The sequence below is a fragment of the Passer domesticus genome, chromosome 13, assembly GCF_036417665.1.
Source record: "Passer domesticus isolate bPasDom1 chromosome 13, bPasDom1.hap1, whole genome shotgun sequence".
NCBI lineage: Eukaryota > Metazoa > Chordata > Aves > Passeriformes > Passeridae > Passer > Passer domesticus.
Genome location: NC_087486.1, coordinates 16,554,783 through 16,578,448, shown reverse-complemented (window position 1 = coordinate 16,578,448; position 23,666 = coordinate 16,554,783). Strand labels below are relative to the sequence as shown.

At 59.0% G+C, this 23,666-nt stretch overlaps 1 protein-coding gene and 1 long non-coding RNA gene across 6 annotated transcripts in view; both read right to left on the bottom strand.

Moving 5' to 3' along the window:
• LOC135280088 (uncharacterized) overlaps window positions 1-23,666 on the bottom strand; it is a 302,017-nt gene that overhangs the window by 48,985 nt on the left and 229,366 nt on the right. The window lies entirely within an intron of this gene.
• Window positions 1-23,666, bottom strand: part of PCDH1 (protocadherin 1) — a 55,225-nt gene that overhangs the window by 28,513 nt on the left and 3,046 nt on the right. For all 5 annotated transcript variants that reach the window (XM_064388114.1, XM_064388113.1, XM_064388116.1 and 2 more), the window contains exons 2-3: window positions 18,559-19,373; window positions 14,838-17,030 (exon numbers count right to left, since the gene is read on the bottom strand). In XM_064388114.1, the coding sequence (XP_064244184.1) occupies window positions 14,838-17,030; window positions 18,559-19,356 (2,991 nt within the window). In that variant the 5' untranslated portion in view covers window positions 19,357-19,373. The remainder of the gene's footprint in view (window positions 1-14,837; window positions 17,031-18,558; window positions 19,374-23,666) is intronic.

Genomic DNA, 23,666 nt, shown 5'->3' with positions numbered 1-23,666 from the left:
GCAGGGAAGACCAGGTTAATCACTGTGGCAAAAAACCCACAGTGGCAAAAAACCCACTTTGGCCAAGTGCATCACAGAATCATGGCAGGGTTTGAGCTGGAAGGGCCTTAAAGCTCATTTCATTTCAGGTGTCAGGGGCAGACACATTCCACTAGCCCAGGTGGCTCCGAGCCCCGTCCAGCCCGGCCTCGGACACGTCCAGGATGGGGCACAGCACCCTGTGCCAGTGGGCAGCCAGAGCAGAGGCTGCACCCCTGTCCTTAAGGCACAGGCCAGCCCCTCCCGGGAGGGCTCTAGAGGAGCTGAGGACAAGGCAGCACTGCCCAGGGGCCAGTGACCCTCTGGAGTCTCCTCCCAGCCCACAGGGATCGTGTAAAGCCTGGCACTGCCGTCCCCCTGCACCTTCCCCACCCAGCTGAAACCGATTTCCTGCCTCGCCCGGCCCATCCCGAGCTCCTTCTTTCTCTCCGTGCTTGCACCAGCCCCACCAGACGAGCCAAGCTCCTCGGGGTGCTGAAATAACACAAATAAACAACCTCCCAAAGCCAGCTCGTGACAGCCACCATCCCCCCACCCCGAGCGGCTCCATCCCAACAGCAGCGCTTTTACCTGAAAAACACCTCTTTTAAATGTCACCTCCTGCCAGGCAGCCCTCGAAAGGGCTCCTCTCACTGCGGGGCTCCCAAGCCCTGTCCCCTGCAGCCCCAGCGGGCAGCGTGGCGCTGGCACAAGGAGTGCCCCCTCCCTCTGTGCCCAGCCCCACCATGGGTGCCCTGGGAAGCTCTCCACCTGCACGGCCCGGCTCTGGAATCATGGAAAGGCACGGAATCGATTTGTGTGGCCTTGACTCACAGAAATTGGGTTTGGTGTGACCTTTCTGGGGGAGGTTAAAGAGCCTTTGAGCAGGCAGTGGCCTCTGCACAAGGAGCTGCTTGTGCAGTGCACTCGAGGCAGCCAGAGCCTCCTGTTTGAGGAGTCAAACACAGCAGGTCCAAGTCACAACCTGAAAACAGCAAATCTGTTTTGGGGCCCTCATCTCTGCATTCCCCAGTTTTATCCTGTTCCTCATCAGAGGTGACCTTTGCAGGTGCTGTCTCACCAGAGCTTCTTCCAGTGCCTTCCTGCCCTTCCAACCTTGCAGGTTTTTCCACCTGAGGTCTGTGCCAGCCTCTTAACCCTGAGCTACTCATGCAGCGTGACCCTTGAATCCATTTTAAAGTCAGCACTTCCCAGGATATTGGCAGCGTTCCGTTTCTCCATGCGCAGCTCCGCGCCGGGCTGCGCTGAAATGCACTTTGTTTAAATGGGCCCAGTTTACCAAGCAATCGGGATTGCTCTACATGGCTGCTCCGTCCTCAGCACCATCTCCCACTCCACCCATCTCCGTGGCAGCCGCGGGTTTATCAGCTGTGATTTCAGATTTCCTTCCAGACCATTGATTACAGTGGTGAATGGCAGCGGGCACGGCGCCGCTGCTGAGGAGCAGCTCCAGGAGAACCTCGCTCCATGAGGAATCCCAGCCAAGCTTCCCTTCCTAAAGCTCTGGATAAACCAGATCTGCCTCGCAATGCTGTGCTGGGAATCCCAGAATCCCAGGCTGGAAAAGCCCTCCAAGGTCATCGAGTCCAAGCTGTGCCCGATCCCCAGCCCAGAGCTCTGAGTGCCATGTCCAGGTGTTCCTGGGACACCTCCAGGGATAGGCACTCCAAACCTCCCTGGGCAGCTTCTCCCAATGCCTGACCACCCTTTCCATGGGCAAATTCCTGCTGATGTCCAACCTCAGAGCAGTGTTCATGCAAAACAATAAAAATAAGAATAATGATAATGATGAAATCCCCATTATCAGCTGGGAGCATCCATCAGTCTCCAGCTGCTCCGTACCCAACACAAACCAGCTCTGCCTCTCCAGCCCTGCAGGAATGCCTGCAGCAGCCCGTGTTCCTCACAGAGGCCAGGACCATGCCTAAGGAAAGGTTTAAAAGCCAGACCTGTCACGTAATGCCAGAGCCCAGTGTCCCCTGCCATCAGCCACGGTGACTGACGTCAGTGCTATTTCCATCAGCCATTCCCTGCTTTAGCCATTAATCCAGTTGTTCCCTGGGGGCTGCCGAGGGCAGCGAGCACTGCACAGCCCCAGCCAGCTCTTCCAGCTGCTCGTGGCATCACTGCCTTACCAGTCCTGCCCTCCCCAGGCTCCCCAGCTCCATGGACACCTCTGGAGCAGAGAGATCCCACTCTTTGCTACAAATTATTCCATTCAATTATGTCAAATATCTCTATTTTGAAAGCCTTTGCTGGTTCCCAACACATGGGCAGGTCCCACATCCTACGTTGTTATGTCGCAGCCCAAATTACTCCAACTATTTAGTCAATACTTTTGCATTTTTCTCCATAATTAACAATTTTGCAATCTCCACTTGGAATTGACAGTTCCTGAATTCCACCTCTTCCCGGCGCATTTTTTAAAGTACTTATTGTGTTGACTTTGTAATAATTGATTTTCCCCCAATGTCTTTGGCTTTGCTTGTTAATTTTCTACACTCCAGAACGACTCATTTCTCCTAATTGCTGTAACTCCCTCCTTTTACCCCCAGTATTTATTGGTTTCCTACTTCCAACTGCTGCCACTGTGCTGGAAGGGGATTTGGGGCAGAGCTGTCTATTTTCTCAGACGAGAAATTGTGGCTTTGGATAAAAAAACTACATTTTCAGGGCTCCCCAGTGTCACTGTAACATTCCTGATGGGGACACCCGTGCCAGTGCCACATCTGAGGGACAAACTGAGCCCCTCGTGCCCCTCTTCTTCCTGCAGGGATGCTCTGACAGGGGTGTTCATCCCCAGGAAAATCCTGCAGGTTCCGTGCTGCTGCAGCTCAGGGATTTTTCCTGAGGAGGAATCCTTGGCAGCTCTCCCTCTGATGACCCCCATCCTCTGTGAAGTGCTCTCCTGCCTTTTTGAGTCCGTGTCTGCTCCGGCCTCTGCAGATTCCGGCTGCAGTGAACTCCCGGCCCATGTGCTCGCTGGAAAAGCTCTTCCCTTTGCTCCTGCCTCTGCTGCCTGCTCGTTTTGCCTTGAACTTCTCCTACCTGCAGGGTTGTGAGGAACGGCAGTAATTACTCCTCGCTCTGCCCCCTTCCAATTCCACAAATCCAGGCTGCATCCTTCTCTGCCAGCTCCTGCTGCAGACACCAGGCAGGTCTGACCAGCCCTGCTGCCCTTCCCTGTGCCCCTTCCAGCCCTGCTGCCCTTCCCTGTGCCCCTTCCAGCCCTGCTGCCCTTCCCTGTGCCCTTTCCAGCCCTGCTGCCCTTCCCTGTGCCCCTTCCAGCCCTGCTGCCCTTCCCTGTGCCCCTTCCAGCCCTGCTGCCCTTCCCTGTGCCCCTTCCAGCCCTGCTGCCCCTCCCTGTGCCCCTTCCAGCCCTGCTGCCCTTCCCTGTGCCCCTTCCAGCCCTGCTGCCCTTCCCTGTGCCCCTTCCAGCCCTGCTGCCCTTCCCTGTGCCCCTTCCAGCCCTGCTGCCCTTCCCTGTGCCCCTTCCAGCCCTGCTCCACTTCCCTGTGCCCTTTCCAGCTCTGCTGCCCTTCCCTGTGCCCTTTCCAGTTCTTCCTCACCTTTCCAGCCACAGGAAGCCAGGCCCAAACCCACAGCTCCAGTTTTGGGGCTCGTCTGGCAGTAGCAGGAGCTTTGTTTTGGTGAGTAATTTTTGTGGGCTGTCCCCGACCTGCCTGGTCCTAGCTGTACATCCCAAACCCCCCAATTCCTGACTGTGCTGGTTCCTTCTGCCATGAGGGCACATTAGGAAAAATGAGACTGGGAGACATTTCTTCATGGAAAGGGTGGTCAGGGATCAGAAGGAGGGTGGTGGAACCACCATCCCTGGAGGCGTTCAAGGAAGAGCTAGAGGTGACACTCAGTGCTCTGGGCTGGGTGACATCAAATCTTGATGATCGTGGAGGGCTTTTTTCCCAACCTTAATGATTCCGTGAGGATTCCAGCTCATGGATGCTGGATGGAGCTAAGGGGACCCCACACTCCTCAGCCCCTCTGCTCCCTCCTGCTTCTTCCTTTCCTCATTCAAACATCTCCAGCTCCCAGCACGACCTGCACCAGGCTGATTCTCCTTGCCAAACCCAGGGAAAACAAACTCAGCCCAAGCAACAGCAGTGCCAGGAGGCACTAGGAATTTGGGATGTCACCATGAGCCCGCAAACCCACGGCATCACCGCCTGTGCAGAGGGCAGGGACCAAGCAGCCGAGAAATTCCATTGTTCACAAAGGAAACCACAAAATCCACCCCGGGCACCCTTTTCCTGCTGGCAGGGAGGGAGGGGAGCCACCCTGCTCCCCCTCCCTGAGCACAGTGGGGAAAATCCAGCCCTTGTTAACTGGCTCGCTGCTGATCCCAAAGCGGGATCCGCGGCTCCCTGGCCTCCTGTGCCTCCCCACACGCCAGAAGCCTCCTTTCAGGCAGCTGCCAAGGGAGCTGCTTCCCCAACAGCCGCCACAATGCAGCAACTCACAGGGCCGGGAGTGAAAGGCAATGCCAGAGCCAGCGCCCGGAATATCAAAATAACCCACAAGGGAGCCATTGTGGCACCGGAGTAACTCAACTTCACATGGATTCATCAACCCCTCTCCTTCACAAACCAACCTGGAGCCATGCAACATCCCTGGCTACGGAGAGAAAGAGAGAAGGATAAGCCCAGGGACCGTGCTTTGAGTGACCCAGAGGCAGCTTTCCAGGGGTGGAGGCTTGGGAATTGTTTGTTTTCCCTGGCGAGAAGCAGGGCTCCAGTGCAGTGCAGCACAGCCTTGGGAGCAGGAGGCTGAGAGGAATATTATGTCCATGGAAACCAGGGCAGGCCTCGAGGAAAGCTGGAGCTGAGTTGCCAAAACCACCCAGGGCAACGCTCAAGCTCCAGGAAAAAGGACACAGCTCATCCCTGAGCCGACCATTTTACAGCTCTGAGCCACGAGAGCTTCTGCTGCCGTGCTGGGGTGAGGCTGGAGCTGAGACAGCTCTTCCCATCCTGTTCCGTGACCCTCCAGCAGCACATTGTGCAGCCACTGCACTGATTTTTGGAGGAGAAGCCCCCCAAGAGCCCTCCCTGCTTGTTCTGCACTCACCCTGCAGGTGATGGGAAGAGCTCAGGGCATTTCCTGGCACAGCAGCACCCTGAGGGACAGGGACAAGGGACAAGGCAAGCACTGCCCTGGCTTGGTGTCACCTCCTGGCATCTACAGCCTTGGTGGCCTGGGGGTCCTGTCTGCCCCAAGGGTCCCTTCCTGCCCTGCCACAGAATCTCCAGGGGTTCAGTTGGTTGAGCAGACCCAGCTGCATTCCCAGGATTGCTCCCTGTTTGCCCAACATGAAGGAACTGAGGGAAGGGCTGGGGTCAGGTCCCAGGGGCTGCTTTGTACAAGGGAGGGATATGTGCACAGATCTCTAAGCCAAGACCTGTGCACATCTGTGAGACCCATCCTTTAATTCAAAACACTCCTTCAGGCCCTCCCAAGATTTTGTCCCTGAAGATGGTGTCTCCCAAAGAACCCTGACAATTCTGGAGCACAGTTAGAGGCCCAAATCTGTGATCTACCAGTCTGACTCTGCTGGGGTCACCTCCTCCACCAGAGCCACTGGGGTCCCACAGGGCACAGCAGCCATGGGGTGACCACCCTGGTCTGTGATGCTCACGGGGTCTCGTGTGGTGGCTGTGTCTGCCCACAAATTCCTGTGTCCATCCCCAGCTCCCAACACCCCTTCAGTTCTTTCACTGCTGACAAACCAGAGAAGGAATCCACAACCAGAGTTGAAAAGCACAAGAATCCATGGAATCCCAGCTCCCAAAGCCAGGTATTATCCCCAAAAGCACCTGCTCCCCTCCTGAGTGGCTGCTCAGCTGACAATTAGCGAGTGCTGACCTTGCAGTCAGCAGAGGCAGTCTCCAAGTCCTGCCGAAATAATGATAGCAGAGCAGCCAGCCTCAAATGGACATCAGCTCCCGAGGCACTATTTAATGAATAAATCCAGGGAAAATGCGGGCTGACTCCACATAGGTGCCCTGAAGCCTCCTGAAATTTGCATGATGCTCAAAGAAGCCGCCAAAGCCCGGTGCCAACCTGCCTGGTCAGATCGAATTTATCTAACTCAGAGCAAGATCTAACGCAATTAGAGACCCATTTAGGCAGCCTAGGGACAGAGCCTACCCAACCCTCAGCCTATCCCAGCTCTGAGCCCATCCAGGAGGTGCCATTTGGCTTTTCTTTGGGTGAAATGAAGATGGGCAAGGAAAATACGGAAATAAATCAGCAGAAGGGCGAACGGTAAAATGGAAAGGGGTCATAATCTTTATGGAATGATGTCTAAATTGGCCTGGCTGTGCTGCCCTAGAATGTCTGTCACCCTCCAGCTGATAATGGAGCTATTCTGGAGATGGTTGGTGTGCAGTGGAAATTGCCCTGGACGCAGCAGGAGGCCTCATAATCACGTTAAAACTATCTTAAGATCCCAGGGAGAAAAAGCTTTCCGGGACTGGGAGCAACACTTGAATAAAACCCTCGAGGAATCCAACAGCTGCAGAGTGGGAAAATGATGCTGGGAAAATAATGAGCTAATCTGGCTCCCAGTTGAACCCAGTGGAGCTGACAGGGAGCGTTGAAGGCTCTGGGGAGAGCAGGGGGTCTGAAGCTGTAGACTCAGGACTCTATCAAAAGCAATGGAGATAGCCAGGAATGCCTCCATGGAAGCCTTTCCACAGAAAACCTGTCAATTTGCTGAAATCAGATCATTATTCAAGCGAGCTCCCTGTTTCAGGGCTGGGGCGTGGGGGGAGATCTTTGCTGACACGTGAAAATGAAAAAATGATGCTCTTGCAAAGGTACCTTTCGCTTCAGGACTCCAGCCAAGTATTAATTATGGAGCTCAACTCAAAAAGGTCAGGCAGAATCATGCCTTTAGACATTACTAGAAAAAAAATATTTATATATAATATATATTCTGATTGACCTGGGAAACAGGGGGGAAAACTGTCAGTTCTTCCTGATTTGCTTTCAAATTGAAAATTTTCCTCTGAGGGCAAACCTGTTTTGCAACCAGCTCTATTTCCACAGGCAAAGGGCAGCAGCTTTTCCTGTTTGCCCAAGGAATTGTGCCTGTTCCAGAGGTCTGGGCACCCACACGCTGCAGAGATGGGCAGAGCCCTCACTTTAGTGGTCTGCACCTCCCGATGAGTGGAGATACCGGGTGAGACAAAGCTTCCTTTGGAGACATCAAACAGGTAGGACAAGTCAGAGGAAGGCTTCTGAGGGCCACTTATCTTGCCTGCACTGCTCCAATTCCCATTCCCACTGGCACAGGACCCCTGGGATGGATGAGCTCTTCAAATCCCAGGATTGCTGTCACATCCTTGGCCAAACCAGATCCTGGCTCCAGACAAATGTCCAGCACATTAGCAAAGGTTTCTGAGCTCTCTGGGCAAGAGACACCCCAACAGTCCCTAATAAACTGTGATCTACTTGAAATCCTTGGAAAAAACCCCACCCAAGCTCCTCCAGGCACTTACAGAGCCTGGAATCACAGCACCTCAGAAGGTCTTGCCCAGCCTGAATGAGAACGTAGGGCTCTTCAAACATCTGAAACATGGGTTTTGCTTTCCACAGGGCTCAAGTGCTTTTGATGAACAAGCAGGAAGATGAATGGACGAGTGTGAGAGGAACATCACACATTGCTCCAGCAGGACACCTCCAGCAGGATCTCAGTCCAGAGCTCAGCCATGAGGTGCCCCCCCAGCAGCTGCTCCTGAGCGCCAGGGAGCTGGGAGGATGTGAAAACCAGGCCATGTGGGAGCAAAATAGCTGCAGGCTTTCAGGTTGCTCGGGCCTTTCAAGATGTCTCCGAGGAGCTGAATCAGGGCAGGCTGCTCCGACAGCTCCCAGGGAGAGAGGTGGGATCGCTGCCCTCCTCAAAGGACGGCTCCCAGCTTTGATGGAACGTGCCAGGATCCCTGTGCCATGTGCAGATAGCAGATCACAGGGGTGTTTTGCAAGCCAGGAGGAGCTCAGAAGGATGTTTACATCCCGGGAAAGGGGCATCTTCAGGGATCTCTGGGCAGGACCCACAAGGCCTGGCTGTGAGTGCCAAAAGGATGGAAAAAATGAGGTGGTGGAGCTTTCTCCTGCTCTCCTGGCAGGTCACAACCCACGCTCCCACCACAAACCCACCCACGCTTCCCTGCAAGCAGCTGAAGGGCTGAGGCAGTAAACAGCTTCCACCACACAAGGCATTGATGCAAAACAACCAGGAATGTTTTTTAAGGGATCTGGGGGAGTTGTTTTCTTTCTGGTCCTCTGCCTGACCTCCTCTTCCTCTCAAGAGGGTTGGGTTGGGAATCACGCTCGGAAAAGAAGCCTTTACTACAGATAGGATGTGGAAACCAGGTACTCAAGGGTGCTGAGACCTCTATAAAAGTTCAGGAAGTCAGAGAATAGAATCATGGAATGGTTTGAGTTGGAAGGAACCTTAAAGTCCATCTCATTCCACCTCCTGCCATGGCAGGGACACCTTCCACCATCCCAGGCTGCTCCAAGCCCTGTCCAGCCTGGTCTGGGGCACTGCCAGGGATCCAGGGGCAGCCACAGCTGCTCTGGGAAATCTGTTCCAGGGCCTGCCCACCCTCACAGGGAAGAATTTCTTCACAATATCCCATTTAAATATCTCCTCTTTTAGTTTCAGAGAGCTCCCCTTGTCCTATCACTGTCTCTGCCTCTGTAAAATCTCTCTCCATCTTTTTTGTAGCTTTCCTTGAAGTACACAAAGGGTCTGGACAAAAGGCAAGGTCTGTGAAGGACCTGTTGGGAGGAAGCTGAGTGAGGCTGAGTTGCAGGTCTGACTCCAGAAGGGAAGCCAGGGCTGAGCTTCACCCAGGCTGGACTGGTGGATGCTGCAGCCACAGTCAGAGGTGACAAGAAAAGGGGCACCAAGATGCCAGGGGGGACTCCTCACCCCTGTTCAACTCTCCTGTGCCCCAGCTGAGCTGTCTGTGCTTCCTGGGGTGCTGAAGGATCAGGGCACTGCAGGAAGAGCCTCTTTTGGAATAATCTCCACTGACCATCTTGGTTTCTGCCAGGAGCAGAGCTGGGTTGTGCAATGGCAGCACAGCCGTGCCCTGGGGATGGGCCGTGCCCGGGGCTCCTGGCAGGTGCTCTCAGAGGGCAGGGGTGTGTGGGGATGAGGGCGGAGGGGCAGGAAGGTGATTTGGGCCTGGCACAGGGCTCAGCATTCCAAAGGATGTACCAACCAGCGGGAGGTTTGCCAGGGCACCACGGGTGCTGAGTGTCCAACACCCCACAAAGCACGAAGGGGCTCTTTGGGACCTGCCCTGGCACAGCCCCACACAGGGGAATTCACTCTGGGGGTCCCAGCTGGCCACCAGAGCACAGCAGCCACCCCTTTGCTGTTGTCCCACGGCTCCCAGGGCTTCCCTCCCCAGCCCTGACACAATTCCAGCCACTCTGTGCCCTTTGCTCCAGGCATTCCTTAACCCTCGTTCCCTCCACAACAACCTCCCTAGCCTGTCCTACATCCTGCACCCTCTCATTACTCCAACCTCCTTCCATCCCATCCCAGAACATCCCAGAACATCCCAGCTCTGTCCTCACCTGGGAACACCCCACCCTCCACCCCCTTCTCTGTGCTTCACCCCATGCACACCTCTGGGTGCTCTGTGGGCTGAGGGGCCACTGAGTGCCTGGGGACACACAGGGACCACGGGGACACACAGGGACCACGGGGACACACAGGGACCACAGGGACACACAGGGACCACGGGGACACACAGGGAGACCACGGGGGCACACAGGGACCACAGGGACCATGGGGACACGCAGGGACCACGGGGACACACAGGGACCACAGGGACACACAGGGACCACGGGGACACACAGGGACTGCAGGGACACACAGAGACCACAGGGACACACAGGGACCATGGGGACACACCCTGTCACAGCCCCGGGTTCTGCCCCAGGATCTGGGTGTCGGGTGAAGCAGCCTGCAGGGCTGGGCCCCGCTCCAGGGAACAGCACTGCAGCTGAGAGCCCGGCCGAGCGGGCAGAGCAGTGCTGGGAATATCAATCAGGGAGGCTTGGAGCGGGCGGCTGCACACACAGCCAGGGCTTTCATCCCCAGGATCCACAGCTCGGCCGGCAGAGCCAGCCAGGGGCTCAGCCCTGCGCTGGGAGGGCTCAGCATCCCTCTGTACTGGGGCCAGCACGCTCAGGAGAGACTGGGGAAAGCCAGGGAGAAGGGAGAGATCAGGAGAGAGGGTGGAGAGGAGCAGACACAGCTCTGAAAGAAGCAGGAAGATTTGGGGGGGAAAAAGGAGTTCCCCAGGTCCAAGCTAGGAAAAGCCAATGCGGGCTCCAAGGGCATCAGGCAGGGGAGAGGCTGAGGCTGTGGGGAGGGAGAGGAAGAGGAGGGCAGGGAGGAAGGAGAAGCAGGGAGGAATGGCAAGAGGGGAACTGGGCAGTGCTGTCATCCAGCCCCATGTGGGGAGCCCCAGGCAAGGAGCACAGGCTGGGTGACTCTTAAAGGGAGAAAGGACGAGGTCCCCAGCGCTGGTAGGGCCAGGGACTGCCAGGCAGGACAAACCTGATGCCCTCCCCAGTCTGTTAGGGACAGCAAGTGCCACTGTCTCCTTGCAGACACTGCCTACCTGGCAGAGTTGTCACCGGGCCAAGGCTGCCCACCCTGCTGTCACTGTGTCCCCCCCACTGCCACCCTCCACACAGCACAGCCTGTGCACCCCTGTGCCACCTCCTACCGCAGTCCAGGCTGCACAGTTCCCACTGCCACCTCCTTGGGGACAGGGCTTGTACCCTGCCCTGTGCCACATTCCCCCCAGGAATGCCTGCATGCCCTGCATTCCCTATCCCTGACACACAGCCTGTGCGAGTGTCCCTGCCCTTGTCACCAAGAGCATGCTCCCCTCTGTGCCACCTCCACAGGGTGCTGGCAGTGAGCATCTGTCACCACCCTTGTGTGGGGGCCTGGGCTGGGTACACCCCGCTGTCACCTCCCACGTGTGGGGGCATGGGCTGGGTACACCCCGCTGTCACCTCCCACGTGTGGGGGCATGGGCTGGGTACACCCCGCTGTCACCTCCCATGTGTGGGGGCATGGGCTGGGTACACCCCGCTGTCACCTCCCCCTGCAGCACAGCCTGCGCTCACCCACGCTGGCGCTGGCTGCACATCCAACCTGTACCAGGGGTTGCTCCTCTCCCGTGGGCAAAGCTCCTCATTTTGAGGTCCCCAATACCCCACTGTGCTCACGCTCATCAACCCAAGTCTCCAGCACAGATGCGCCAGGAGCCACCGCACCTTCCTGCCTCGCCCGTGGTGCCCTCAGCATCCTCACCGATGCTCCAGCACAGTGCACTGCCCACTCCCCACCCTGTCCCGTGCTCCCCCAGCTCCCCCAGGCACCCCAGTGATGCTCACAAGCTGCTGTGCTTTGACACAGCCACTCCTCCCAGCAGATCCAGGGATCCGCAGCCCCTACACAACACTTCTCTCATTCGATCTCAGCCCGGCAGAGCCAACTCTGACCCAAGCCCAGCTGATCCTAGCAGCAGGAGCTGATTCACTGTGTGAAGAAACTGCGCCCAGCACAGCTTCTCTCTGAAACTGGGGGAAAGCAGGGCAGGTCCCCCATGAACCCTCAGCTCCATCTGCAGCTCCTTGCTGGATCCATTTATCAGCTCATTCCACGTGAACGACCTTGAGAAAACCCACTGACCCAGGACAGTGGGAGACTTTCCCAGACATCTGCCAGCACCTAAACCTGCAATTTATGGAGACTCTGAGCTAAATTCTCAAACAAGACGATTTCATTTCTGTCCATTACAGCTACAATATTCCTCTCCTCCCCTCCCGCAGAGAGTAATTAATGCTGCACCGCGCTCCCAGCCCGCGGGCAGGTGCAGGAACCTCTGCTGAGCTCGCTCAAGTTCACACCACTCCAGCTGCCTTCCCGGGTGCTGGGGGGCTGTAAGGACCCGGGGCAGCTTTTGGGAAAGGATGTAGACTATCCCCTCCCGGTAAAAAAGGGATGGAGCCTGGGAGCCAGGCAGAAGAAAGAGCTGCTCCCCACGCCAGCGCCTGAGTTCTCACCCCAGGTTCATCAAAGAGCTGCCGAGGACGAGGAAGGAAGGGAAAATTCTCTCAGAAAGTTCCCAAAGGGAAGCAGATAGCAGGGCTGAGCCAAGCCCCCAGACTGCCCGGCCCAGCCCTGCGGGGAGCAGTTATTGAGGTGGTTGCTGGTGTCTCCTTTCCTCCTCTGCAGCCATCGCATCTCCCTGCGGGTCCCAGCCCTGCCTGCCCAGGAGGCCCAGACACTTCCTGGATGGTTCAAGATAAAACCTTATGCTGTTAGCAAAACAAACGAGGAGGCTGTGAGAGCCAAGGCTGGCACAGGGCTCAAACCACCGAAGCCAGAACCACTGGTTTCCCCGGCTGATCTAATCTCTCCCAGCGCCAGAGCTCCTCGGCCCCAGCAGCCGGGTGAGGCCACTGGAGGCCCTGAGGAAGAGGTGAACTGGTGTGACAGGAGCAGGGATGGGTGCCCCAGTTTGGAAGAAAAACCAGGAGAAACAGGAACAGGTGGCCAGGGAGGGGGGCCCTGAGATGGGAGAGTGGGATGGTGGGAGAGTGGCGTTGGACTGTTCCTGCATACCAGAGTCCATCTTTTGTCCAAACAGCTGAACTCAAGACCCTGAGTGAGCCCCATGGCATTGGCACCACCCCATCCATCCCGCCAGGAGATCCCATACAGGGCAGATCCATCCGCATGGGAGGCAGGACCACCCGGCTCCAGCAAGCCTTCCTGAGCGGATCTCTCCTTCCCATCACCTCCCAGGGTGGGGGAGCACTGGGATCTGGGCGCTGCTGACACGCCAAGGCTCCATCTGCAACCGCGTGCGCCCTCATTGCAGCACTGCGGCGGGTGGGAGCTGGCGGCTGCCAGCCCGCGCCGCGGGATTTGGGTCAGGCTAGCCAGGCACAGGGATCGCTCTGGCTGTGGGATGTGGGGGTGGCTCAAGAGGATGTGGGGATCAACCAGGAGAAGCTTTGAGGGAGGATGTTGGTGTGAAATGAAATGAAAGCTGGGCGGGCTGGCCTGTGGCTCAGACTGCGTTCACATCCACACAGGTGTGTGTCTGTCTGTCTGTCTGTCTGTCTGTGTCTGTGTCTCTGTCTGTGTGTGTGTGCAGCTGTTGGGAACCCTGTCCTGGAGGGACGTCTTCAGAGGGCCAGGTAGTGACTAGACATGGGACATGTCAACCTGGGGATGAAGGGTCAGCACCATGAGGCCTCTGGACTGACCACACTGGGATGTGGTGGAGGGTTTGTGGACATGGCCAGCTCATGTGAGCATCACTTCTGGCCTCCACAGGGCCCGAGTGCTCCAGTGGCCAAGGACATGGAAAATATGCCTGGGAAATGGCTGGGAGAGCCTTCTCAGGGGCAGCAGGGACAATAAGGCACAACTGGTCAAAAATAGAAAACTTTATTGAAGTCAAATCCAACAGGGCAGCTGAGCTCAGCCCCACGGCAGGAGCCCAGCCTGCCGCTCACTGGGGTACAAAGAAGGGGGCAGGGGTCTCATGGGGCACAGGGGGTACAGCACGGGGGGAGTGGGTGGTCCTCACCCATGGGGCCCGAGGAAGAAGACAAAGCCACAGGCACTCGCACCCCCTCTCCCTCCCTGGCTGGTTAAGGACAGACGTGCCAAAGCAGAAATGTGGTGCAAGCTCCTAAGTGGCCAGACAGCCCGAGAAAGAGGGTCCTGCAAGCTCCACACTCAGCCCACGACCTCGTGGCTCAGCTCCAAGCTCTAGTGCACACCAGCGAGCAGCCAAGACCTGCCTCCACCCTGCCCCACACGCAGAAAACCCCCCGGCAACACCAAGAGCAGTGACCTGACCACAGCAGAGACCTCAGTGGCCCTCTCCCCAGCCCCCAGCACAGCACCAGCCCTGCCACATGGACAGGCCTTTCCTGTGCCACCAGGATCTGCGGATCCTCTCCCGCAGAGCCACAGCTCCAGGCCCAGTGCTCATGCTACGGGAAGCCCAGATTTCACCGCGCCGGCTGTGGCAGAGGGCCCGAGCCTGGCGGAAGCGGGAGCCTGAGCCTGAGAAAAAGGCAGAGCTTTGCTCCTCCACCCAGCCCCACCTGCCCGGGCAGCCGCAGTGGGTGCAGAGCTCCCTTTGAGGCACCCTGGCGCAGGGATGGTGGCATGCTCTGCTGCACCAGCAGAGTCAGGGTGGCAACAGTGAAGCCAGAGCCTTCCAACTGCTCCCTGGAGCAGGGCAGGGCTGGAACCCAGCTGTGGCAGGAGCAGGACAAGTCCCTCCTCCCCATGAGCCAGCCCAAGCGGAGGGAGGGATGGGAGGGTGGACATCGCCCTCCTTGGTGCTCTTAGAGTGGTCCCCAAAGGGGACACAGGTGGGTGGCATTCCCTGCCCGGAGCCCCACATGCAGAGCCACATGCATGCAGTGCCCTTCGCATCACCGTCACCCAGGCAGCGCCACCAGGACCCAGCCCCGGGTGCTCTGACAAGGGCTCGGACAGCTTTTGGCCTCCCCCACACCATCCCCATCCCCTCCCTGCACCACGCCCAGGCTCTGAGGCTCGGCTCCAGGGTAGTCCAACGCCAGCCCCCTGGGCCACACATGCAGGGCTGGGGGCCAGTCCACGCTCACTCCCACACCTCTGTCCAGATGGCTCCCCGGTGCAGCGGGGGCGCCGCTGCCGGCCTCAGGATGAGCTCTCCTACCTGCTTGTTGGTGTATTTCTGGGGGTTGGTGCGGTAGCTGTAGTCCGAGTACTGCTCGGAGCCCGTCGAGTTGTTGTCCCCGGTGCCAACAAAGGTGTTGGTGGCCGGCAGGTCCTGCACCACTTGGTGCTTCTTGGAGGCAGAGGGTGACTGAGGCTGCAGCTGGATGGAGGGCAGCGGCGAGTTAGAGCGGTAGTGGCGGCCCAGGTCCGGGCTGCCCGGAGGGTAGTTCAGGGGCAGGTGGATCCGGGGGCTGTCGCTGACGGAGTCATTCATGAGGTTGAACTTGAGCGATTTCTGCAGCCCCGTCTCCTCCTCATCCTCTGTGGGCTTGGGTGGCTTGGGAGACTTGCTCTTCTTCACCTTGTTCTTGCTCTTCCCGCTCTTGCTGGCTTGCTTGGGTGCGTACAGGTCCTTGGTCTCCTTCTTGCCTGCCTGGTAGCCGCTCTTGGCCTCACGCTGCCGGCAGTAACGCACCAGGACCACCAGCACGATGACCAGGGTGACAGCCACGATGCCGGCGATGACCCCGAAGAGGATGTTGCTCCGCTGCTTGCTGCGCTCGTACTCAGGGTCGCCGGCGATGTCGATGTCCAGCGGGGTGTCCAGGCTGTGCCCCACCAGCGTGTCCAGCAGCGTGCGGTTGGCCAGCGTCTCGTTGACGTAGAAGTGCACCAGAGCCGTGCCGTGCCGCGAGGGCTTGCCCTTGTCGTTGACGCGCACGACCAGGCGGTGCAGGCCGTGGTGCTTGCGCAGGATCTCCTTCTCCAGAGTGATGTCTCCGCTCTGCGGGGAGATCTGGAAGAGCTCGAAGGGGTTTCCTCCTGTGATGCTGTAGATCAGCTCGGCATTGATGCCCGAGTCGATGTCCTCCGCCTTGACCTTGCTCACCTGCTGCCCGGGGCTGGTGTGGGGCAGGATGTGCTTGTAGGTGGCGTTGGAGGGGGAAGTGATGAAGGGGGCATTGTCATTCTCATCCAAGACGTTGATAGTCACCCCCACATAGGCAGACCTGGGGGGATCCCCACCGTCCACCGCCTTGAGTCGGAAGGTGTAGGTGCTCTGCTGCTCCCGGTCAAAAGAGATGCTGGAGAGGATGGTGCCAGTGCCATTTTGGATGACAAAATCCCCGTTGTCTTGCTCCACCGACAGCTGGATCCGGGCATTTTCTCCTTTGTCAGCATCAATGACCGTCACCATGCCCACAGGGCTGAGGGGTGGCATGTTCTCCATCACTGAGAAGTTGTAGCCGCTCAGCATGAACTTGGGGTCGTTGTCATTCCTGTCCATGACGTTGATGGCCACAGATGCTGTACCCTGCTTGCTGGGGCTGCCCTTATCTTCCGCCACCACCAAGAACTCGTAGCGTTCCCTCTGCTCTCGGTCCAGCACCGCCTTCACTCGGATCTCTCCGGAGTCAGGGTCAATGGTGAAGGAGCCCTTGGAGGAGGGGTCTGTCACCAGGGAATAAACCAGCTTGGCGTTGGAGCCACTGTCAGCGTCAGTGGCACTCACCTCCATGACCAGCTCATCGGGCTCGTTGTTCTCAGGGAAGGCCACCTCAGTGAAGCTCTGGCTGAAGACAGGGGCGTTGTCATTGACGTCCATCACCTGCACCTTCAAGGAGTTGGTGCTTGAGAGGGGCGGGTTCCCCGAGTCCACAGCCACAATCTCAATCGTGTACTCCTTCACAGACTCGTAGTCCAACGGTGTGGTAGTCTGCAGGAAGTATTTCTTCTTGCTGTCACTCCCTGTCTCACTGGCCTGGCGCAGCTGGAATGGGACGTCACCGGCCACCACGCAGGTCACCACAGCATTTTCACCCTCATCTCGGTCGGACACCTGCACCAGAGCCACTGCTGTCTCTACTGGCACGTCCTCCGAGATGTTGGCCATGCCATCCTGGTGCGTGACCAACCCTATGCCCCGGATCTCTATGGAGGGTGCGTTATCATTCATGTCCTTGATGGTGACCACCACCTGCGTGCGGGCACTCTTGGGGTTGGCGCCCTTGTCCTTGGCCATGACGGAGAACTTGAGGGTGCCGATGTCCTCGCGGTCGATGGGGCCCTGCACGGTGATGAGCCCCGTGGCGCGGTCCAGGCGCAGCAGCCGCCGCACCATGTCCGAGGCCTGGTGGAAGGAGTAGTCAATCTCGGCGTTGGCGCCCTGGTCCGAATCGTTGGCTTTCACCTAGGGGGCAGAGGGACAAGCGGTGAGCAGGACAAGAGCACGGCAGAGCGAGCCCCTCCGCAATCCACCGCAGCCTTCCCTGAGGACAGCCGGGGGGAAAAACCAGGATTTCCTCTTCTGGGGCCAAGGACTGTGGGGCAAAGAGCCTGGGACCGGCAGAGCAGCTGGGAGCCACCCTCGGGCACGGAGGCTTTGCCTCGCTCTTCCGGAGAAACCGGCTGGGCCGGTTGGCTGCGCTCCCCTCCCAGCCAGCTCCGGCACACAGGGAATCCTCCGGAACCATGGAACCGTGCCGCTGAGACCCAGCCAGCAGCAGGGAGGGACAGCTCCAGCCGTGCCTCCAAGGAGGGGCTGGAGCAGCTGCCTGGCTCAGGTGAGGGCAAGGAGGGAGGCGACCGTGTGTGGAGCTGCAGCAGCTCCATCGCAGCATGTGGGGATGCAGCCACACAGGGATTGGGGCTGCCTGAGCCCTGCACAGCACCGTCCATCCCTGCCCGCCCGCCAGGAGCCCTGCATCCCCATAAACCTGCCTCTACGCCTATTATTTGCTTTCTAAAGAAGATGAGGTTTGTCTAACATTTGCCTCCCTAATCGGCTCTCTGAGCAGCCTCTTCTCTGCACCATTTGCTGCTCCGCCGTTATCTTGCTCAGCAGATTTGGATGGAAAACGAAAGTTGTTAAATGTAAATTCCACCTTTTACCTCCACTCACAAAACAGGCGGAAGTCATTTTCCCCCTGAAAGATAAAAGCTGAGCAATGGCAGCAGCGGCATCTCAGCCCATTCTCCTCCCGGCCATGCAGCTCCCTTATCTGCTTCCAACTCCCATTCTCTTAACAGTGAAAAATGAATTCTTAAAAAATTCACATCAGAATTAGCAGGCAGATGAGAGCTGGCCGCGCTCCGCTTATTAAGATGGCAGCTGCAGATAAACAGATGTCGACTACTATCATCTCAATGCCCCCTCCAAGCCAAATCCACCAAGATCCAGCCCCCTGGGCTCTCCGGGCCAGTTTGCAGTGCTGCCTGAGATGAGGCAGAGCCCCCGCTCCCTGCAGACAGCAGGGCACCTCCGGAGCCAGTCCTGCGCACGGGCAGCAGGGATGCTCCCTGTCCCCACCTCCTGAGTTTCCATGGAGCCTCCAAGGGAATGCAACTTATGAAAGGGTCTGTGTCTTGTCTGTGGGCAGCACTGAGACCGCGCTGGCCCCAAGCCAGGCTCCCAGTGGCCCTCAGGTCCCAGCCCTCCCAGTAACCCGGAATCCTGCTCCCTGCAGCTCTGTTGCTGCCCCTCAGCCTAGTCCTGCAGCCCCACTCCAGCTGTGCCTTCCTGCACATTCTCTCCAATCTCGCTTGAGCAGATGTGCTGTCCCAGGGACCTGCCTGCCTGCTGGCCCTGGGTGACACTCCGAGCTCCTCCATCCAACCCTCCCGCCTCCTTGGAGGAACCATGGCCATGTCGATGCTCCTGTGGCTGTCCCTGCAGCAAGGCAGGAGAGGAAATGGTGAGAAGTGTTCCGTGCACTCACCTGGAGGACGGAGTGCCCCACAGGGCTGTTTTCGGAGAGCTCTGCCTCATACAGGGCCTTCTCAAACTTGGGCGCGTTGTCGTTCATGTCCAGGATGGTGATGCGGAGCAGGGCACTGCTTGCCCGAGGGGGGTTCCCCCCATCCTGCACCTTGATGGTCAGATCGTAGGAGTCCCACTGCTCCCGGTCCAGGTTCCCCATGACGATCAGCTGAGGCTGCTTCTCATCCTGGTCCTCGGCCACCTGCAGCCCAAAGAGCTCCTGCGCCTCCGGACCGGCCATCAGCTCGTAGGAGGCAACGCCGTTGGGGCCCGAGTCCCGGTCTGTGGCCAGGGGGATGGGGAAGAGCGTCCCGACATTGGTGTTTTCAGGGATGGAGAGGGTGAGGACGGGCGAGGCGAAGTTGGGGGTGTTGTCATTGATATCGAGCACCTCGATCTGCCCCTCGAGGAGGCGCGGGCTGCTGTTGGCGTTCAGGTTAGTGATGGACACCTCAAACTCCAGGAAGCAGGGGTCTCCAGGCAGGAGGTGCTGGCACTCCCGCAGGTTCTCCCGGTCAATGGAGGTCTCTGTGGTGTAGATGTCCCCAGTCTTGCCATCCACACGGAGGTACGGGGCCCCCACTTCCAGCTTGTAGAGGTGCCCCATGTCCGGTAAGCCGTAGTCGGAGGCCAGGCTCCCTATGAGGCTGTTGGGGGGTTGTTCCTCCTGCACTTTGTAGACCACACGTGTCCCCGAGGCCAGGGCAGGGAGCTGGCAGAGGAGCCACAAGCCCAGGCAGGACGCCAGCGAGTTCATCCTGCGCTGCAGGGGAGCTGGAGGAGACACAGACACCGGAGGTTAGCCACCAGCCCACTTCCCTGGCTTACCCCACTGCGCCATGTGGGACTGCACATGGTCCTGGCACGGCTCCCGAAGGGAAGGGGCTGCTGGGGCCAGCTCCTGGCAGCCTCCGGTGCCCTGAAGGACCCGTCCCAGCTTGCAAAGTTCCTGCAACGCCCTGCTGGAGTGAGTAACCCTGTCATTGAAACCTCAGCCCCGTCACTTGCAGGAAGCCACTCCTGCCACTGTCCACCCTTTTCGTCACCACACCAACTGTAATTAGACCCAACGAGGCACACTAACAGGGTGGACTGCAGGCAGCCTGCTGCCAACAACCCGATGGGAGCCGGCCAGACTCCGAGACAGCTTCTCACCACCCAAACACAGGAGCATTGTGTGCCACCAGTGCAGGGGCACTGCCTGCCATGCACGGCAGGGACACACGGGCACTGCACGCAGCTGCCAGCACTGCAGAAATGGGAGCACCAAATGGGGAGTTCTGCCTGCTCTGCGGGGATATGGGACTGACACCCATCCGGCCCTGCAAGGATGTGGGGCTGACACCCATCTGGCACTGTGGGGATGAGGGACTGACACCCATCCAGCACTGCAGGGACACAGGACATTGAAAGGACACAGGACTGACACCCACGCAGGGACACAGGGCACTGCAGGGATGCAGGGCTGCCACCCATGCAGAGATGGAGGGCCATGGATCACTGCAGAGATGCAGGGCTGCCATGCACCCAGCACTGCAGGGACACGGTGCACTGCCAGCATAGAGCTCCCTCCCATCCATCACTGCCTGCACTGCAGGAACAGCAGCAGCCATCGCTTTGGGGACACCGGACACTGCAGGAATGCAGGACTGCCGCCCATCAGCACTGCAGGAACATGAGGCGCTCCAGGGATGCTGCCTGTCCAGCACTGCAGGGCTGCAGGGCACTGCAGGGCCATGGGGTGCTGTGGAGATGCAGGGCTGCCACCCCTCCAGCACTTCAGGGACACGGGGCACTGCTGTGGCAGGAACAGAGCAGCACTGCCCTTGCTGCACTGCCAGCACAGTGGCACTGCCAGCCTTGCACTGCCAGGTCCAGAGGCACCACCCACGTGGCACTGCAGGGATGCAGGGGCCCTGAGCATCATCCCTCCTGCACTGCCTGTGGAGCACTGCCACCCCCGGTGCCCCGGCAGTCAGAGGACAGCGGGGCCCTGCCTGGCTGTGCTGCAGTGCAGGAACCCCCGGGCAGCCCCAGCAGTGCCCAGCCCCGCACACTGCAACGGCAGCACAGCATCCCCCTCGCTGCACAGTCACTAGGCAACCCCACACCCTGCGCCAGCAGCTCCTGTTCCCTTCCTCGCTGCAGACACACTGTTCCTTCCCGTTCCCTCCCACTCCAGTCTGGGACATGGCACGCACTGGGTGCCCACTCCGTGACGGTGCCCACCCCGCTGCTGCAGCGGCGGTGCCGGGAGCACTGCCCCCCTGCATTGCAGAGACACCCCTGCACTGCTGCACCCTGCACCGCTGCCCCCGCCACTGGCACCTCTTCCCCGTGCCCACACACTGCCCAGGCCATGCCAGCCCCACAGACTGTCTCCTCCTGTGCCAAGACACATGCCCTGCCACCAAGCCCCTGTCTGGTGCTGTGCTTGGCCTCCAGCTTTCCTGTTCCATTCTGGGAACACATTTTCCTCCTCCAGGGCCAGGAGCTTCTGCTGAGCTGTGAGCATAAAGTGGTTCAATGCAGTCACTGGCACCCAAAAACCCAGGCACTGGGTGCCCTAAAATGAACAGCCACAAACATCTGCCATGGCCCCACAGCAGGTAGGGCCCCTCACCCTGCTCTCTGCTCCCATCACTCCCTCTCTCCACACTCTGCGACCAAGGACAAACAAACGCTCCATGGGCAAGCACTCCATCACCGCCCTGCTCTGTGGTGCCATAGTGCAAGTGCCCACTTCCTGGTTAGCCTGGCATGGCACAGCACGGATCATCAGCAAGTGGAACATCCTGCACTGTCCTCCTTGGTACCTCCCACAAGCCAACAGCCCCTGGTCCCTCCACCCCTCTGCTTCCCCATGGACATGGGGACATGGACGAGATGAGCTCTGCCTCTGCAGTGAAAACACACCTCCGTGCCTGGAGAGGACACGGTGGCCCTGAAGCCAAGCTTGCCTCTGCTGCCCTGTCCTGCCCCTTCCTTTGTGCAGAGCAGAGCCATTCCCAGCTGGCTGAGGCCGTGCAGAGCTGCCCCCACCAGCGCTGGGATGTGTGACTCCAGGAGGAAGGGATGAGGAGAGAGAGCAGGACATCTTCCATCCCTGGGCCGGGCTGAGGATGGAGGAGGTCAGGAGCCAAGCAGAAACACAACAGATTTTTGCATCAGCACGGGCAGTGTGTGCACACACGTGCGTGTGTCCGTGCTGGGTGTGCACTGTGAGCATTCCAGAGGTGTGCACAGCTGTGTGTGCACAGGCAAAGGCACACAATCACACCTGTGCCCTGGCAGGGTGTGCAGCTGTGTCACTCGGGGCAAGGAGCACATCCCTGCCCGCTCTGGGCCCGTGCCCCAGGTGTGAGCTCGCGCTCCTGCACGTGTGTGCGCCGCACACAACGCGTGTGCCCGCGTGCGCGCATGCCCCCGGCGCCGCTGCCTGTGGCTGTGTGTGATGTCACCCGTGCGGGGGCACTGGCACCTGGGTCACGCTCGTGTCTGCCACCCCCCGGTGCGCTCACACCAGAGCCCCCTCACCCAGCTGCCTCCACGGGGGGAGCCTGCCCCCAGGTCCGCCCGCCCCACGCCCCCATTGGGGATGGCCGTGAGTCAGGACAGGGAAGATGGGCAGCTCCAGCTGTTGGGAAAGGGCTCCTGGAGGATGCCCGTGCTGGGAGAGGCACCGTGCCCGCCGCTGGGCTGTTTGCACTGGGCTGGGCCTGCCTGCTGGTGACGTAGCCACGTCCTGACTAAGCCCTGGTGCGAGGTGAAAGATCGCAGGGAAAGGGGAAAGTCTCAAGGCAGTGCCGATGCCTCACACGGCTGAGGGATCTGGGAGAGAGGGCCCAGCAGCAGGAAATGCCAGGAGCCCTGTGCCAGCCTGGAGGAGGAAGGGTGTCACCCAAAGGGGCCCAGCACCCAGGATTTCTGCCTCAAAACCAGGGCTGGAATCTGAGCCCAAGCCTCGTTCCTGCAGGTGAAGGAAGGCACCCTGCAGAGCAGGGAGGTGCGAGGAGGAGAGGGCCTGAGAGCCTGAGGGACGGTGCTGGAAGGCACGAGGGGCCCTGGGCTCGGCAGGATAAGGAATCAGTAGGGTCAGGAATCCTGCTCGGCACCCAGGGGTGTGAATGACACGGTGAAGCCGTGAGAGCCCAGAGCTGGGCGTGAGGAGGAAGAGGAGGAGGAGGAGGAGTAGGAGGAAGCCTTCACAAGCACGTCTGTGCAGGAGACACAGGCTTCCCAGGGGCCAGTCCAAGGCACCAGGCTATTTTCCCATGGGATCTAAGGACCATCCCACACTTTCTTCTCTGGTGCCAGGCACCTTTTTCCAACCTGCTGGCAAAGCACAGAGCACTTAAAAATAAAAGCCCCTCCCAAAACAACTATTCCTCCGCACACACAATTCTCCCTACGGGGAGTGTGTGAGAAAGACTGAACCACATGAGAGAGGCGTTAGTCACGCTGCTTAATGCATGACTGGGAAGCTCTCAGAGGACAGTGGCATGCAAAATCCGACAGAATTCAGCCATCCCCACCAAAAAAAAACAAGCCTTAATGAGAGAGAGGTTATAAAGCACCGCGAATTTAAGCAACTGCTTGAACAAGCCTGTGCTCCCTGTGATTCCCACAGCCTGCTGGCCCCGTTCCACGGGAGGCAGCACCGCTTCGGGAATGGGCACCAAAGTCCGGCCTCTCCTCGCTCCCAGCGGCTGATTGCGTGGCTCGGAGCCACGGCTCACAAGTCTGTCCAAACCCTGCACTGAGCACACAAGTGCTAATCCCCCCTCCACGCTCCCCCAGCCCTGCTCCGGCACCCGGAGCTGGAGCGACATCCCGGTAAGCAGCAAACGGCTCATCCCAGCTCCACGCGGAGATCAGGGATCTGCTAGCCGAGAAAACAGCCGCTGATGGTCAGTCCTGCGCCGAAGGCACGGATGGGCTGAATCCTGGCTATTCCGTTGCACGTCCCAGGATTTGCTCCAGCTCCGGCTGCCACTGCGGCTGCTCAGCGTTTCTGCAGGCTGGGCCCGAGCGCCGGGAGCCAGAGCACCCCGGAGGAGGAACCCC